At 39.0% G+C, this 16683-nt stretch overlaps 1 protein-coding gene across 4 annotated transcripts in view; it reads left to right on the plus strand.

Annotated features, from left to right (window-relative positions):
- LOC101954976 (steroid transmembrane transporter SLC22A24-like) overlaps positions 1 to 15922 on the plus strand; it is a 40990-nt gene extending 25068 nt beyond the window's left edge. Inside the window, exons 7-10 of one of the 4 annotated variants that reach the window (XM_005341451.3) lie at positions 10534 to 10748; positions 12358 to 12466; positions 12903 to 13106; positions 14013 to 15922. In XM_005341451.3, coding sequence (XP_005341508.2) covers positions 10534 to 10748; positions 12358 to 12466; positions 12903 to 13106; positions 14013 to 14073 — 589 coding nt within the window. In that variant the 3' untranslated portion in view covers positions 14074 to 15922. Of the gene's footprint in view, positions 1 to 305; positions 713 to 10533; positions 10749 to 12357; positions 12467 to 12902; positions 13107 to 14012 lie in introns of those variants that run through there. The other 3 variants (XM_078045793.1, XM_078045794.1, XM_078045795.1) reach the window with 3 other exon arrangements.
- Positions 15923 to 16683: the final 761 nt, after the last annotated feature.

The following is a 16683-nucleotide window of genomic DNA, read 5'->3' on the forward strand; positions in this document are numbered from 1 at the left end:
ACAGTGGAGTACATAAAACAAACACAAATATGTATTTAGAAAAGTACAGATGTTAAAATAGTAAAATTTGAAGGGGGAAAATGAAAGAAGAAAAAAGGGCATATACAACACCTCTGTATTATATTATTCAGATGACTCAATCCTCAAATCCTATTTTATGCAAAGTTTTTGGTTTCATATATGTTGGGTTGTGAGGGCCAGAAAATAGAAAGGTAGAAGAAAAAGAAACAACTTAAAGGAAGAATCCAGGGTTGTTGCTAGCTTTAGAGATCTGTATCTTTTCTTCTTCTATTCTCATCCAATAGGTGGGGTTGTCTGCTGTAAGCTGGTGTCTCTGCTCTTTGGATGGTGGAGGTAACCTGGGTGAGAAGACTGATCCTGATGCAGGGCACCTGGAAGTGGGGAGTGGCACACACCAGTCCCTGCCTGGAGACTTCACCTCACTGGTCTCCTTTTGGGACTGCTCGTATGACTTTAGCACGTGGTCCTATCTCCCTATCTTGCCTGGAGATTTCCCAGTTCCTTGTCTCTCTGTTAGGTTCCAAATTTAGCCCCACCTCCCTCTCCCTTATCAGTTCCCAATTGAGGAAAATCTCACCCCGGGGTTTCCATAGGTGGGCCCTGGTCGCACTGCACACCTGTTTTGGACAGCTACTGTGTTGGGTTACCTCCACTGAGGGGAGGGGATGTAATAAAATACATTACAAAACAAGTATCAGGAAAGATATACTATTAAACACATCCGGAATTATATTCAACAATTTACAGCAACATAATATCCAAAAACACTTCACCAAGAAAAGATTATACCCTACAAATTTCTTGACTTAAAATTGGAAGAGAAATCCATCCCAACAGAAGCACTAACCTTAAAACTGGAAATATGAAAAATTGTGGTAAAATGAAATATCCAAATGTTAATAACTCACAAGCAATGACTCCAAAGATATTGCAGTATATAAAATGCTGGATAAATAATTCAAAATAATAAGTATTTAGAAAGAGGATTAAATACCAAGAAAAGTCAGGAAAATTGAATAAACTAAGGAAAGTATTACAGAAAATGAATGAGAAATTCAACAAAAAATATAGAGATATTGAAAAAACTGGAAGAAATCTTGAAAATAAAAGGCACAGTAAGTCAAATAAAAAATCCAGCTGAATTAAAGCCTTTTTAATGTATTAGAGCAGGTAGAAGATATAGTCTCAAACCTCAGAGATAATGTCATCATTCAGACAGTATTTAAGAAAAAAAATGAAACTATAATAACAATATACAATATCTCTACGACATTATGAGAGTAAATTTAAGGCCTATATACATGGAGTAATGAGAAAAGATAGAGTCTAATAACATTGATAACCTACTCAGTGATAAAATAACAGAAAATATTTGAAACTTTGGGTATAAGATTAATATCCAGATATTGGAGGCATGTAGAGACCAAAATAGATGAGACCAGAAAAGAATCTCTCCATGACATTTTATAAGTTAAATACTAAAAAGTACAGACAAAAGAAAAAATTTTAAAAGTTTCCAGAGAATAATGTTGAGTCACATTTAGAGGTAAAACAATAAGGATAATTATGATTTAGCTCTGACCCTATAATCCAGAAGGGCTTGGCATTAAGTAATACAAACTCTGAAATAAAATATTGCCAATCAAGATTGCTGATAGCCAACAAAGCAATCAGTCACAATGGAAGGAAAAGTTAAAATTTCTCAAGATAATGATAAAATAAAATAATTCATTATCCCAGAACTACAGGAAATACTTAAAGAAGTACTACACTAGGGATATAAGATGGTGGGCCAGACAGAGGAAGCATTCTGTGTTGCTCTGTGACCTGTGATTCAAGAAGTGAGAATACCTCTTCTCTCAAGCAATATTCCTGCTTTTGCACAGGAATCACAGCACTATGCCATGCAGTACTCACCCATGCAGGACTACCTGGTGCCTGAGAGGGACCATAGGCATCAGCACCCACATAAAACTTTCATCCACCCACCTGAGCAGAAATCCCAGATGCAGCTCCCACACAGGATACCTGACAGCTATCCACACAGTGGATCTGAAGCCACCACTCTTGTGTGGGCCCCCAAGTCACTTCCATCTTGGGACTCTGCAGCAACAGAGATAGTCCCCTATGCACCATAGCCTGCCTGCACCAGAGAACTTCACATAGACTCTAAAGAAAGCCACAACCACACACTACATGCCACATATCCAGTCTCTGAACTCATCATCCAACACCATCACATGGCTCCCCCCCACACCAAACCCGACACCCCATGGACAAAATAAAATGCTTTCATCTTGGGTCACCTACATGAGCATCTTTAGTGGGGGAAACTCCCAGTTTGGAACTCCAGCTAGCCAGGTTCCCAGTTTCTAACTCCTCCTTCTCCCCAGCAGCTGCTTACCCAGCACAGTGACTGCCCAACACAAGATAGCTCTCAGCAGGGCAGGTGCACAGCATGCCAAAAGCATCACACACAAGAGCCCCAGAAAGAAATGTCCTGTATTAGGAAGCAGTAATGGAGAGAGTGAATGTGATAATTTTAGAGACACAGAGACTAGGAACTGGGAGGTCTTTAGGTGAGATAAGAAAATAAGACCAGGTGCTCACATCACAGTAGCAGGCCTCAAAAGAGATCCTTCTGGTGCAGTCTCCCCTTGGGGACCAGTGCGTGTCACACCCCATTTCCAGGTGTCCTCCACCCAGGAACAACTCAACCTCCCCTGGTTACCTTCACTATCCCAAAGGTGGAGTTACCAGCTAACAACAGAAGACCCCACCTATTGGATGAGAAGGGAAACAGGAAAGATAATGATCTCCAACCAAAACAATCTGTATTCCTTTCTTCAATATTTTTTCTTCCTTCTCTCTCTCTCTATTCTCCTGCTCTCATATCCCAAACATATATGAAACCAAGTACTTTGCATGAATTAGGATATGAAAAATGAGATGACTGAATAGTAGAATATTATAGTTATGTTGTATATTCTTTTCCTTTTATTTTTTCTCCAATTTTTACTACTTTAACATTTTTATGTTTTTTAATATATGTGTGTGTTTGTTTCATGTACTCTACTGTCTTCCCACTTGTCTACCAAAAATTACTTCCTCTCTACTCACCTGCTACTAACTTCTTACTTAGATTTCTCTTTCACACTTCCTAAGATATAATAATTCTGTATCCTCACTTTCTACTTCCTCAGCATATCATCCTACACCTCACCTCCAGTTCTTTGTCCACCATCAGAATCTGTAAACCTTTTTACAAACCTATGATTATATTGTAAATAATAATTGAATTTACCATTTCTGTAAATTATGACCACACTGTTAACATCTATTATCAGCTATTTGTTTTTATGTGGTATATTGTTTATGTTGGTATCTGTTAACATTGTACTACCCATCAAAGGAGGGGTATTGAAACCCTACAGGGGCACTATAAGATTATAGGGTAAAATGGTAATGCCTTGAACCACAGTGCTAGAATGGAAGACACACAAGCAACATTAAAAGAGAAAGGAAGATAATGTCTCAACAAATTAAGATACCTCATTATTGGAATCCATGGCCAGTATAGCAGAAGAAATTATAGATAAGGAGAGGAGGAAAATAAGGAGCCCCCAAGGAGGGCAGAGAGGACTGATATAACTTCAGTAACCAGATCAATGAAGGTTCCTTGCCACCACAGATCCATCATGATTTCAGTCCATTCGGCATAGGTCTTGACTGGAGGTATCATTAGTAGCCAGGAGTTGGTAATTCCTGAGGAGAAGCTGGTTAAAAGCTTGATTAGAAATTCTTTACCCACCAGAGTCTGAATGATAAAGGGAAGGAACAGGCACAGTGAATTTTTATACCCAAATATAATGAGGTCTCTGGGTCTGCAAGCTGCCTTGTTGGCACAAAGGGGATTAAGTGTTCAGCCTTGAGCGGGGGCTTGGGCGTTTGGGCTTGAAGCAAAGAGGTGATAAAGAATCAGGCAGAGAGTTTGAGAAGCCAGGTCATCCTGCAGCTAACTTTGTTTGGCTTGCCCTGCAGACCAGCCTGTCCTGCACCAAACACCCTCAATTCCACTCTTCATTCCTAGTCCAATCTAGCTCCCTTCCCTCTCTATTAAGGCTGCTCTTCAAACTCTCTCCTACCTGGGTGTCTCTGAAGCCAGCTTGCTTCTCTCTTTACCTTTCTTGAAATATCCCAGCTTTCCAAACAAGCTTGCTTCTCTCACTTATCACCGTTCCCAGCTTTCCCTATTCACACCAAGAAAGCACGGGCTTTGTAAGAAAGAAGGAAGCTTCTCCCATGCGCTGAATGATGGTGGCCAAGGGAGGACAGTGGCCCATTTTTACCAGATTTCCCTTTGAGAGCAGTCAGATCTCTCCAGGTTTTATGTGAAACACCTAAACCTTAAATACTGATACTTGAAATTCTTATGAAACTGGGAAGGCAAACAAAACACACATGTTTCTCCTTAGGCCCAGAAGGCAACTGGTAAAGTGCTCTCTTATGATAAAGGTAGTTCACACTTATTCAGGGGTCACCATGCTCTGGACACCTAAGTGTTTTGTCAGAAGGACAACACACAATGGTCCCACTACTGGCCAGATTCAAGCAAGTAGGGGAGAGGTCAGGCTGGAGGAGGCCCTTAGGGTCACTTGCCTTGAATCTCCAGACATAGGGTGAAGAGAGGACCCAAGAGGGGCCAGAAATGAGGGGGAGCATTGACAAGAGTACTTAATGACAAGTAATGATCCTTGGCTCTTCCAATGAAGGTGTAGGAGCACCAGGCTTAAGCCTGGAAATGTGAATCCATGGGGTAAGTTGGTTATTAGACAGCTTAAATTTGGCTGCCAAGGGAGTGTACATAATCACCTGAGCAGGACCCTCCCATTTTGGTTTTAGAGGGGGCTAATACCCCGGTGAGCAATAGTAAACAAGTTCATCAGGTGATAAGGAGATAGGGTTTTGAGAGAGACCTGTCAGGAAGGAGCCAGTCTTGATAGCACCAGAATTCAGAGCATAGATGGAAGAGGAGGGGCAGGGCATAGGTTTTGGAGATGGGTAGGGATTCTGTAGGCAGTTTGGGAGGAATGAGAGGATGGCCATGCACGACTTCATAAGGTGAGAGATTAGAAGACTTCTTTGGCAAGGCTCTAATGCGCAATAAAGCAAGGTGAGCACCTTTACCCAGTGAGCTTGGTGAGCTTGTTGAGGGTCTCTTTAAGGGACCAATAGATAGGTCCTTTCAACCTTTCTGGAAGCCTGGGGGTGGTAAGGGCAATGCCAAGGGAGTGATAGCACGTGCGCCAGTCCCTGAGTTATCTGTGAGGTGAATTCTGGGCCATTGTCTGATTGGATAGAAGAGGGCATCCCGAAACGAAGGATTATGTGAGTAAGCAACAGATCAACTACCGTAGAGGCCCACTTGTTAGAAGTGTGAAAGGCTTCAACCCATCCTAAAAAAGTATCTACCAATACAAGAGGATATTTTATGGTTTTTACTTGGGGCATGTTGGTGAAATCAATCTGCCAGTCTGCAGCCAGGCTATGACCACGGGCCTGATGAGAAGGGAAAGTTTTTAAGTTTCTTATCGTGTGGGGAAAGGGTGAAAAAAGAGTGAAGGAAAGTATTGAGATTCTGTGGACTAGAATGGAATAGAGAGTGAAGAAACTGAAAGAGTTGTGGGAATCTTTGGGCTGATTCTCGGTGGTAACGAAGAGTAGCAGAGAGGAGGTAAAGCTCTGTAGGGCGGCTGATTGAGCTGCTTGATTGGCCTTTGAATTACCCATAGTGATAAGGGAGGAGTCAGTTTGGTGGGCCTTGCAATGGATTATTCCCAGTTGGGAAGGCAGCCTGGAGGCTTGTAGTAGGCCAGAAATAAGTGTGGAATTATTGACTGCCATCCCTCTGATGGTCAATAGCCCCCTTTCTTTTCCAAATGGCTGTGTGGGAGATCAGGATATGGAAGATGCATTACATAGGGAGAGGGTTTTTCCCTCCACTAGTTTGCATGCCCTTGTAGCAGCTGTGAGTTCAGCTTGTTGGTTGGTGGTATTGAGTGGGAGGGTTCCCTGGACATAGGCCTCCTATGAGATCTAGGAAAGTCAGAGCCCCAATGACCTTGTTGTTGACATTTAGGGCATGGGGTACGTGGAGTGCATGGTGCGGGTATGCCCTGGCCCAATGTCCCTTCTAGCCACACTTGAAGCAGGCACCCAGGGCAGTTTTTGGTGATGGGTGGTGACTCAAGGAAGCATCCTGCAGGGCCTGGGTAAGCACAAAAACCTTAAAGGCTACCACTGAGATCTCAGTCTGGGGGGGGGGCAGGACCTTGTTTGAGCTTTTTTAGTTTGGCCCACATGTCAGGGTAGCTCTGTGAGAGGAAATATATCATAAGGACATGATGGCCTTCTGGGGTTTCGGGATCTAGGTTACTGCTGAAGGGCTTTTGTAGGCCAATCCAGAAATTCTGATGGGGTCTCTTGTAATTTTGGAAATTGATGGCCTTATGTGCTGCTTTTTTGAGCCCAGCAACAATATATGTGGAGAATTGGTCCCTACTCTGTATGCCAGCTTGTGTATAATCCCAGACGGGAATTTCTGGGGCAGCAAGTGGCCCCAGAGGGTGATTGGGATTAACTCAGTGAGTTTCATCCTCATGGGCTCTGGCAAGTTCCCAGATTCTGGTACATTCCTCAAGAAGGAGAGTATTAGCCAATAATATATATATATATATATATATATATATATATATATATATATATATATATATCATGGTGAGTGGAGCTATAAGCCTGGAGGACATTAAAACTCTCGGGACCTAGTTTGGTGGGGACTAAATGTGTCCACCGAGTCAGAGGGAGCACCTGAGGGACTGGACAAAGCTGACAGGGGAGGTCGGTAGAGAGGGGGTTCATCTGCAGGATAAGTCAGGGTGAGAACGAAGAAGAGAAAAAGCCTCAACATAGGGGATCTCCTTCCTCTTTTTCGAGTGCTCACAAAAGTTAAACAGATGTCTGAGAACTGCAGGATCTAGGGATCCTCCTGGGGGCCATTGACTTTGATTGTCCAATTGATAGTAAGGCCAATCTTGTGTGCAGAATTTAATAAGGGGGAGTCTGCAGGGAGGGAAGAAGAGGCCCCCATAGGTCAGGAGAGGGACAAGGGTAGTTAAGAGAGAGAGAGAGAGAGGAGTGCCTGTTCTTTTACCCCTCAGTACCTCCTGTTCATGAACTGGGCTCCAGAGAGTGGTCATGGTGGGGTGCGTCCTGTCCTCCAGATTGAGTGTCAAAGGTTTGCCAGAAAATCATGGTCAAAGCCCCTGTGTATAGCCCCTCTGAAGTTGGATACCCAATAGGGGAATTCACCTACTGAAGAGCTGGTGTTGTGAACAGTGCTTGAAAGAGTGGATGAGGATGGCAAGCCTTGAGAGAGGGGGCCCTTGAGCAGCGAGGCATTCCCCATCCCAGGTTTCAGCACCAATGAAAGAACTAACATGGCTTGTCATTGGAGAAAATGTCCATTTATTGAGGAATGGCTCTGCATATTTATAGAGCAAGGGGTGGTTCGACAGTTATGACAGTTTAATGGTTCAACAATTTGAGAGATGGCATGGGATGCTTTCTGATTGGTGAGTAAGGATCATGTGAGCCACCAGGGCTAGTCTGATTGGTGGATAAGGATCATGTGAGCCAGCAGGGCTAGTCTGATTGGTGAGTAAAGATCATGTGAGCCTGCAGGGCTAATCTGATTGGTGGGTAAGGATCATGTGAGCCAGCAGAGCTAGTCTGATTGGTGGGTAAGGATCATGTGAGCCAGCAGGGCTTACCATTGGACGGCTCTTCTCAGGGGATGGGGAAGTTAGTCTTTGGAGCCAGGACGACTCCCAACAGCACCTAATTACATAAAATAAATTCCTCTTGACATTAAGACTAAGATAGACTTGAATACAAAAATACTGGTGATTTCAACACATCCAGATCATAAGATGTAAAATCAACAGATATGTTATGGCTTGGGGATGAGGTGTCCTGCCAAAACTCTTGTGTTTATGTTCTGAGGTGGAATGATTTAATTATGAAAGCTGTAACCATATCATCGGCTATTTCCATTTGATGGATTAATAATTTTTTTTATTTGGGGGGTACTAGGGATTGAACTCAGGAGCACTTGACCATTGAACCACATCCTCAGCCCTATTTTGCATTTTATTTAGAAGCAGTGTCTCACTGAGATGTTTAGCACATTGGTTTTGTTGATGCAGGCTTTGAAATCATGATCCTCTTGCCTCAGCCTCTCATGCAGCTGTGATTATAGGCATGTGCCACCACCACCATCTAGGTAATAATTTGAATGGACTAGTAATTTGAATGGGTGGTATTTATAGGCAGATGGGTCTCTGAGGGTGTGACCTTGGAAACTATATCTGAGGGTATGACCTTGGAAACTATATCTGATTTCCCTGGCCCCTCTTTGTCTCTCTGTGTTTCCTGACTACCACAATGTGAACAATATTCCTCTCTCATAATATTCTTTCTGCCTTATCTTGGGCCCAGAGTAATGGAGACAGCTGACCATGGACTAAACCTCTGAAACTATGAGACTAAGTAAACTTTTATTCCTCTAAATTTTTCTAGTCTAGTAAACTAAGTAAACTTTTATTCCTCTAAATTTTTCTAGTCTGGTTGCTTACAGCAACAAAAGCAACACAACACAACACTTCTGATCTAAATAATACCATAAATCAAATGCACACAACAGAAAGTTATAGGCTATTTCATCCAATAACAAGCAAATTTACTTTCTGCTCTATAGCTCACAGAATATTCTACAAAATGGACCATATTTTAAGTCACAAAAAAAGTGTTTGAAAATACAAAATAATCAACATAATTCCTTTTATCTTATCAGATCATAGTGGAATTAAATTAGAAATAAACAAAAAATTAATAAGCACATGGGGAATAAATAATTCTCTTTTGAAAAGAAATGGGTCTTAGATGAAATAATAAGAGAAAGTTTATAAATTTCTAGAATCAAACAAGAATAGTGATACAACATTAAAAAGTTCTGGGACATTATGCAGAGTTGTTGCTAAGAGGAATTTTATAAAAGTAGATGCCTACAATAAAAAAAGAGAAACAAGTCCCAAATAAATTATCTAATTTTATATCTCAATGTGCCATAAAAGCAGGAACAAACTAACTCCAAAATGAGAAAAAGAAACTACAGAGCCAAAACAAATGAAATAGTGTGGGGTTGGATTGGGGGAGGATCAATGTAACAAATAATTCATTCCTTGAAAAGTTCAAAGATTGATATATCCTTAGCCAAACTATCCAAAAGAAAGAGTTTAGAGACCTAAATCAATAAAACTATAGATGAGAAAGGCGAGATCACTACAAACATTTTTTAAATCAAGAGCATCATTAAAGACTACTTTAAAAATTTATATTCTGATAAATTGGGAAATCTAGAAGGTAATGACAATTTCTAGACATCTATGACTTACTCATACTGAGAAAAGAGAATATAGAAAACCTGAACAGAGCAATATCAGGGAATGAGATTGAAGACATAAAAGAAGCTTTCAACAAAGGCAACTAATACTAATCATCATCAAATTATATCATAAAATAGAAAGTGGGGTAACACTTCCAAATTAATTCCTTGAAACCAGTATCAGTATTATCCTGATGCTAATACCAAGTGGAAAAAAATATAGACAACATCTCTGATGAATATAAACACAAAAATCCTTACTAAAAGTATTAGAAAAATGAATTTGAAAACACACTAAGGGGATTGTACACTGTGATCAAGTTGAATTAATCTAAGGAATGCAAGTTAGTTTCAGCATATACAAATCAATAAATGTAATTCTCTCACTAAGTTTCCCAAGGTGGCCTTGAACTTGCAGTGCTCCTGCCTTGGTCTCCTGAGTCCCTGGGATTGCTAGGTGGGCACCACTGTACCTGACTAGGTCATTGTACTCTTAAAAACCAGGAAACACATGGAAAACTCTTTTCCCTAATGCCTGGCACCCTTACTTATTAGGATTAAGGTGAAAAAAGGACTCCACACCAGGAATCAAAGAAGAGAGACTCACTGTTTGCAAAGAAACAACTTCCCTAATTTCCAATGTCTAACCTTATTTATGTTCATTCCTTTATCCCCTTAAATTGAACAATAATCTCAGATTTCAAATTACCTTTTTCTGCCTAGAATTAAGCAGTTCAAAAATTAACTTTTACTGGAATATTTGTGTATCTGCTATATACTCTTTTGTGGCCTCAGTAAAAATTATAGCAATAAAGAGCCCATGGTAATTTTATGGTAATTTAAGATCACTGCCTTGAAAACATTTTTTTTATTATTCCATTCTATAATTACCATTGAACACTTGCCATCTTGGGCCAGTATAATCATCATGTAGGAGTCTCCTTCAAAATCTTAGGGAATGTTCCTTAGGCTCTAAATGTTATTAGATGTCTCTTCTGCTTTCACTTTAGATTTTCAAATGCTGTATCCTTTTATGGCCTCATCCTCAACCTGCAGCACCTGGGGAGCAATATCTTCCTGTTCCAGGTTCTCTTTGGAGCCATCATGCTCACAGCCAGATTTGTTTCCCTTTGGACTCCGAATTATATGGGTCATCGGACAAACCAGATATTGTTCTCATTCCTGGCAGGAATTTCCATTCTAGTCAACACATTTTTGCCCCAAGGTGAGAGATACAAAGGTTTGGGGAAAGAGTTTCCCTCATTCCTTAGGAATTACATCATCTTACCTGCCCGATGCACAAGAATATCATTAAAAGCCAAGGATTCTTTGTAGTTAATATGGAGATTTGAAATGGATTATGGCAAGCACTTGGCAGGACTTAGGCTACAACTGTGCCTATGTCCTTAAGGTATGGTTCAGACACAAAGCTGCCCTGACCACATCCAAGATGAAACTGAATATCAGCCAATGGTACAAACAGTGTCTTTAGAAGAGGAGCTAACCACATGCCTCTGGCTAATGACACTTTTCATAACAATCCTGGAGGGGGTAGGCCTTGCAATTGCATGTGGGCATGTGATACTCTCCTTGGGACTCTTCCTGATTTTTAAGGCCTCCCTAACTCAATACATTTATAGGGAAGCCTTCTTGAATTCAGTGAAATAAAAGTCCCTTGTCTTTTTGTCCCCAGACAGAAAGCAAGAGCACATCAGGAGTAAGGGAATAATTTAATCTTAATATGTCTTTTAATCTGTTTTGTAATTTGTCCTTAGAGAAGAAAAGAATAATTCCTTCTACTTTTATGTGTAATTATAATGCACCAATTAAAAACAATAAATAAATTAAAGGAAGATCAGTAGAATAGAGGATCAGGGAGATGGAGGAGGAGAGTGAAAGGGGAAGTACTAGGGGTTGAAATGGAACAAATTATGTCATATGAACTTATGAATGTATCAAAATGAACCCTACTATACTGTATAGCAATAATGCACTAGAGAAAACACTAGAAACACATTAAGAATACAACTCAACCTATTTTACTAACTTACCCAAATGATCTCATTAATGATTGTGGGAATTTCAGTGGTCACCATGCTCCATCATGTTCCCAGAGCAGGAACATATTTTGTAGGATTTCAGACTGGAAGTCTCCATTATCCTCCCCAACAGAAGTTTCCTGCCTTACAGGAGAACAATCTGTGTTATTTTACAGTCCTATTTTGATTATTTTAGTGACTTAAAAATAATCTATTTAATGTCTGTAAGTTCAGTAATTCAAAAGTATGTGATTAATACCCAGGATGGCATTATAAACTTCTGAGTAGAATTTCTAATGTCAGGCCTTTGAAATCCTGAATTATTGCCTAGAACTTGCCTCTATTCACATTGTCCAATACTTTTGTCACTATATGGAGGAAGACCTGTTCCACATTACACATTGTTCCCATACTCTTAGTTATAAGTCTATCAAGACGTGGGCTATAAACTCCTCAGTTTTTTGTTCACATATAGTTCTAGGCCCTTCAGAAAATGCCCTGAAAAAATGATGGAATTAATAAAACAAATATTTCCTGATTTCTCTATTCCCACCATTATGAGCAATACTCAAATATGCAGAGAAATTGAAGCAAGAGATTTAGATCCTTTTGTTCAGTGTTTCAGCCCAGCATTCAGCAGCTCATCAACCACTCCATCATCTCTGAGGAGTTGCATTTTGTCTGTCATTTGTTTCTCACCTGCAAACTCTACAACAGAATCACCTCACAATTAGTTACAGATAGACAGATTTCTTCAGCCAAGATTTTTTATTCTCCCTGGTCTCTTCTATCCAGAAATGCAGATTCTGCGTGTGGTTTTAGCAACTTTGGGAATTGGATGTGTTTCTGCTGCCAGCACTAGTAGTGCTCTCCACCAAATTGAGCTCCTCCCCACTGTATTCAGGTACAAATGCTAAAGGACCTTCTGACTGCTTTCCAAACAGGACTTTCTGAACTAATTAACACTTACTGCAAGGATAAAATTGAAGTTGCTTATGAGTCCAAGACATGAATTGTATTACAAATTTTAAAAGCAACAAATAATTCACAATTATTTAAAACAAACTTTGTGCCTTGCAATGTGCCAAATCTTTTACTGCAGTTTTTCATTTAATCTAAAGAGCCACTCTACAGGATTGATGCTATGAATATTCTTATTTTAATTATGATGAAACTGATTAATTAGAAATCAATAGTGGTCAATGTCACAATGCATTGTCAAAGCCCATGCATTCTATAAATATGCTGAATTGTTTCCAAAAATGAAATAGGGTTGAGAAGTTACAACATATATACAGATTTGTACAAGATTTTCTTTGTTTTGTTATTGTCATCCTAAGGTCCACACTTGGAGGCATCATTTCAGTATTCCAGAGAACAGGGGCAATACTGGCTCCTCTCCTGATGACCTTACTGGGGTATTCTCTCCATCTGCCCTGGATCATCTATGGAGTCATCACCCTCCTTGCTGGCCTTGTTATCTTGCCCCTTCCAGAAACCAGAAATCAGCCTCTTGTTAACACCCTCCAGGATGTGGAAAATAAGTAAGCAGATGCCCTGGTTGTCACCTGAGTAGGAAGTGGCTATGTTCTATAGATCTCTGATGAGGAAGCTAATGACCATTTTCAGCCCTCTGTCCTACACATAGGCTCAGATCTGAGCTATTTCTGTTTAAACTCATGTCTTTTATTCAGTGGCAGCTCTCCTCTACCCACAAAGCTGTATCTCTCCTCATGGGATTCTAGACACACAGACCATCTTGCACCAGTCCTTTAGCAGTGAAAAGGTCAAAATTAGTCCTACTGTGAATGGCACATACTTTTTGCCCTATGGAAAGCACAGTGCTGGTGTTTTCTTGTAAATATATGAAGGCTCAAATACTTAATTCGAAAACTTGTCATATTACCAGGCATCAGTCCAATGAGTGCTCAATATATTATGGGGAGGAAATTAGCTTCCATAAAAGATACAAAATTGATTACTGCTTCTAGTCAGAAAGGATTGTGAGATTAATACAGAGCAACCTTACTTATAAAGATGACATTATATCTAAAGGAAGTAGACCCTATAAGATTTAATCCAATTTAATGTCATATATAGTGAAAATTTTAAGGGGAGAGAAATTGAAGAAGTGGGATGACAGAATTTGAAATGAGGAAAAATGAAAAAATGCCCTCAGAAATTTTTAATTTCTCTTTGTTTTTTCCCCCAAAGATGTCATTGGCCAAATGTCAATTTGGTAAATTGACAAGTGTAAGAGTAGCAGTACTCAACACTGTCTTCCCAGTGTATCATTCCCAAGTATCAAGGCCTTTCTCAGCACAATGGTGTCTAGGGAGTCTTGGATTAGAATGATATCAAGTAGAACTTGTTACGAAGTTCATCATCTAGCATGGAGGATATGTGCACTTATTCTACATCTTTGCTTCTTTTTTTCTTCTTCTTCCCAGCACAATATATTCAAGAAAAGTAAAGCAGGAAGATACTTCCACAAAAGTAACACAGCTTTAATGACTTCCCAAGAATTGATCCAAAGAAGAACAAAATTAGGGGAAAAAAGTCAAGATTCTTCTTTATGCCAATAAAACTAGTCATAAATATAATGGACAAATGGATGCCACCTAAAATCACTTTATATACAAACTTTCTCCAAATAATTTATGAGTTTATGTAATCTCACTAAATAATTGTTGGTTTGAAGGAAAACATTGCAAAAATAATTTGAACTTCATCTTGAAATTAATAATAGAAAATGAAGACTTGTTTCTATGATCCAGCAATCCCATTACTTTGTATATATCCAAAAGAGATCATTTGTATGCCAAGGAGGTACCTGCACTTCCATGTTTATTGTAGCACACCTCAGTGTCCTTCAAAGGATGAATAGTTTAAGAAAGTGTATTATATTACATGAAATGTAACACTACTCAACCATATAAATGAAGAGCATCCTGCCATTTGAAATAACAAAAATGGACGGGGAGGACTTTATTTTAAGGGATGTAGGAAGTACAAACAGAAAATGATAAATAACTCACTCATATGTAAAACCTGAAAATGTTGATCTCAAAATACAGTAGGATGGTGATCTCTAGAGACTAGGGCACTTGGGTAGGGGGAGTGAATGGAAGATGATCAAAAGATTCAAAATTACAATTAGGTAATAGAAGTAAAAGAGATCTATTGTGCAACATATTGACTATAGTTAATGACATCATATTTTATTATTGAAAAATGCTTAAAGGATGGCTGAGTGCTATCATCAAAAGAAATGATAACTGTGTGAGGTAATTCATAGGTTAATAATCTACATTTAACCATTACAGAATGCACATGTACTGCAAAACATCATGTTGCACAAAATAAATACATATAATTTTGTATGTCACTTTGAATAGATAAAATTTGAAAGTAAGAAAAGGAATTGGAGTAACAATGAGGTTGGCTCATATATCATGAATCATGTGCTACATTTTATCAAGTTACAGAGATCCAAAGAGTAAATGCCACCACAAATCATAATAATTCCAAAAAACATGCTTGTGTATGAATAAACACTTAATATATGAATTTTTGGCACCAAAAACACTTATCAATTGAAATATTCTATAATAAATAATATTAATTAGATATCTTGGAATAAATTTACAAAAATATTTGCAATGACTCTATTTATGATAATATTTTATTGTTTTTCCCCTGGATTCTTTCTGACTTCACACTTTAAACAACTAATATGAATCACTTAAAAATATTATAAATATTATCAGATACTAAATCACTATTGATATGATTTATGACTTCAACATACACATTTTTATATGTATTTCATATATAATTAGGAATAAAATGGTACATCCATACAAAAATGGGCAAAAGCAAGAGCAAATAATTCTCAGACAGAAAAGCCACATAAAAATATGTAGAAGAAAAGATTTCTAAATTTGTGATCAAATAAATATACACTAAAATGAAATACCAACGTTTATTTGCCAAAATAACAAAAATTCTTAAACCTCTTATTTTTATTCTCCTGATATTTTTGATAGAGTAAAATAAAAATTCATACAACACATTATCTCAATACAAATTGAAAAGCCATAGTGATCAAAAGAGCATGGTACTGGAATAAAAACAGAAACACACAGCACTGAAACAGAACAGAAAATCCAGAAATTAATTCTCATATTTAGAGACATCTGATGTTTTACAAAGGAACCAAGAACATACCTTGAAGAAAAGACCATTGCTTCAACAAATCATGCTGGAGAAACTGGATATACACACATAGAAGAATGAAACTATATCTCTACGACTCACTGTACACAAAAATCAAATAAAAGTGGATCAAGTATCTAAATGTAAGTACTGAATCTATGAAACTAAACTACTAAAAGAAGTCTTAAGGAAAACACTTCAAGATATTGAAATTTAAAAAAAAACAATTTTGGGGTAGAACCTCCCAATGCACCAACAGTAAATGCAAAACTAGACAGGATTAATATCAAACCAAGAAGTTTCTGCACAACAAAGGAATCAGTCAACAGAGTCAAGGCAACCTACAGAATGGGAGAAAATATTTATAAACTATTCATCAGAAAAGTGGTGATTGAAAGGTGTGTAACTCACCCCAGAGGGAGATTCAACCCAGAGATTTATTGGGGTCTTCCCAAAGGGAAAGAAAAGTAGAGGCAGAGAGCAGAGAGAGGAGGGGAGGAGGGCAGAAAGGAAGAGAGCAGAAAGAAGAGGAAGAGAGCAGAGAGAAAGAGAAAGAGAGTAGAGAGAGGAGAGAAAAAAAGAGCTTGCAAGCTTCGTCTTAAGAAGGGTTGTGTAGGAGACATGGCCAGTGCTGATTGGCAGGGTGACTCAGGAACTGCTAGCTGACACTGTGACCCATGGGGATTGTATGAGAAAACATTTGAATTTGGCACTCTCTGGCTTGGCGCCCTTCACCCTTCAGAGAGGAGGGAGAGGGGCAAGGGATTACTCAAGAGGGAAACTTAACTTCAGCAGGGAATCTCCCGCACACCCAAGAGTGATGATTGGGTGATAACCACTCAATAACAAAGAAAAACTGATTTTAAAATAGGCAAATGATCTGAATAGATGTTTCTCAAATGG

Source organism: Ictidomys tridecemlineatus, chromosome 4, assembly GCF_052094955.1.
Source record: "Ictidomys tridecemlineatus isolate mIctTri1 chromosome 4, mIctTri1.hap1, whole genome shotgun sequence".
NCBI lineage: Eukaryota > Metazoa > Chordata > Mammalia > Rodentia > Sciuridae > Ictidomys > Ictidomys tridecemlineatus.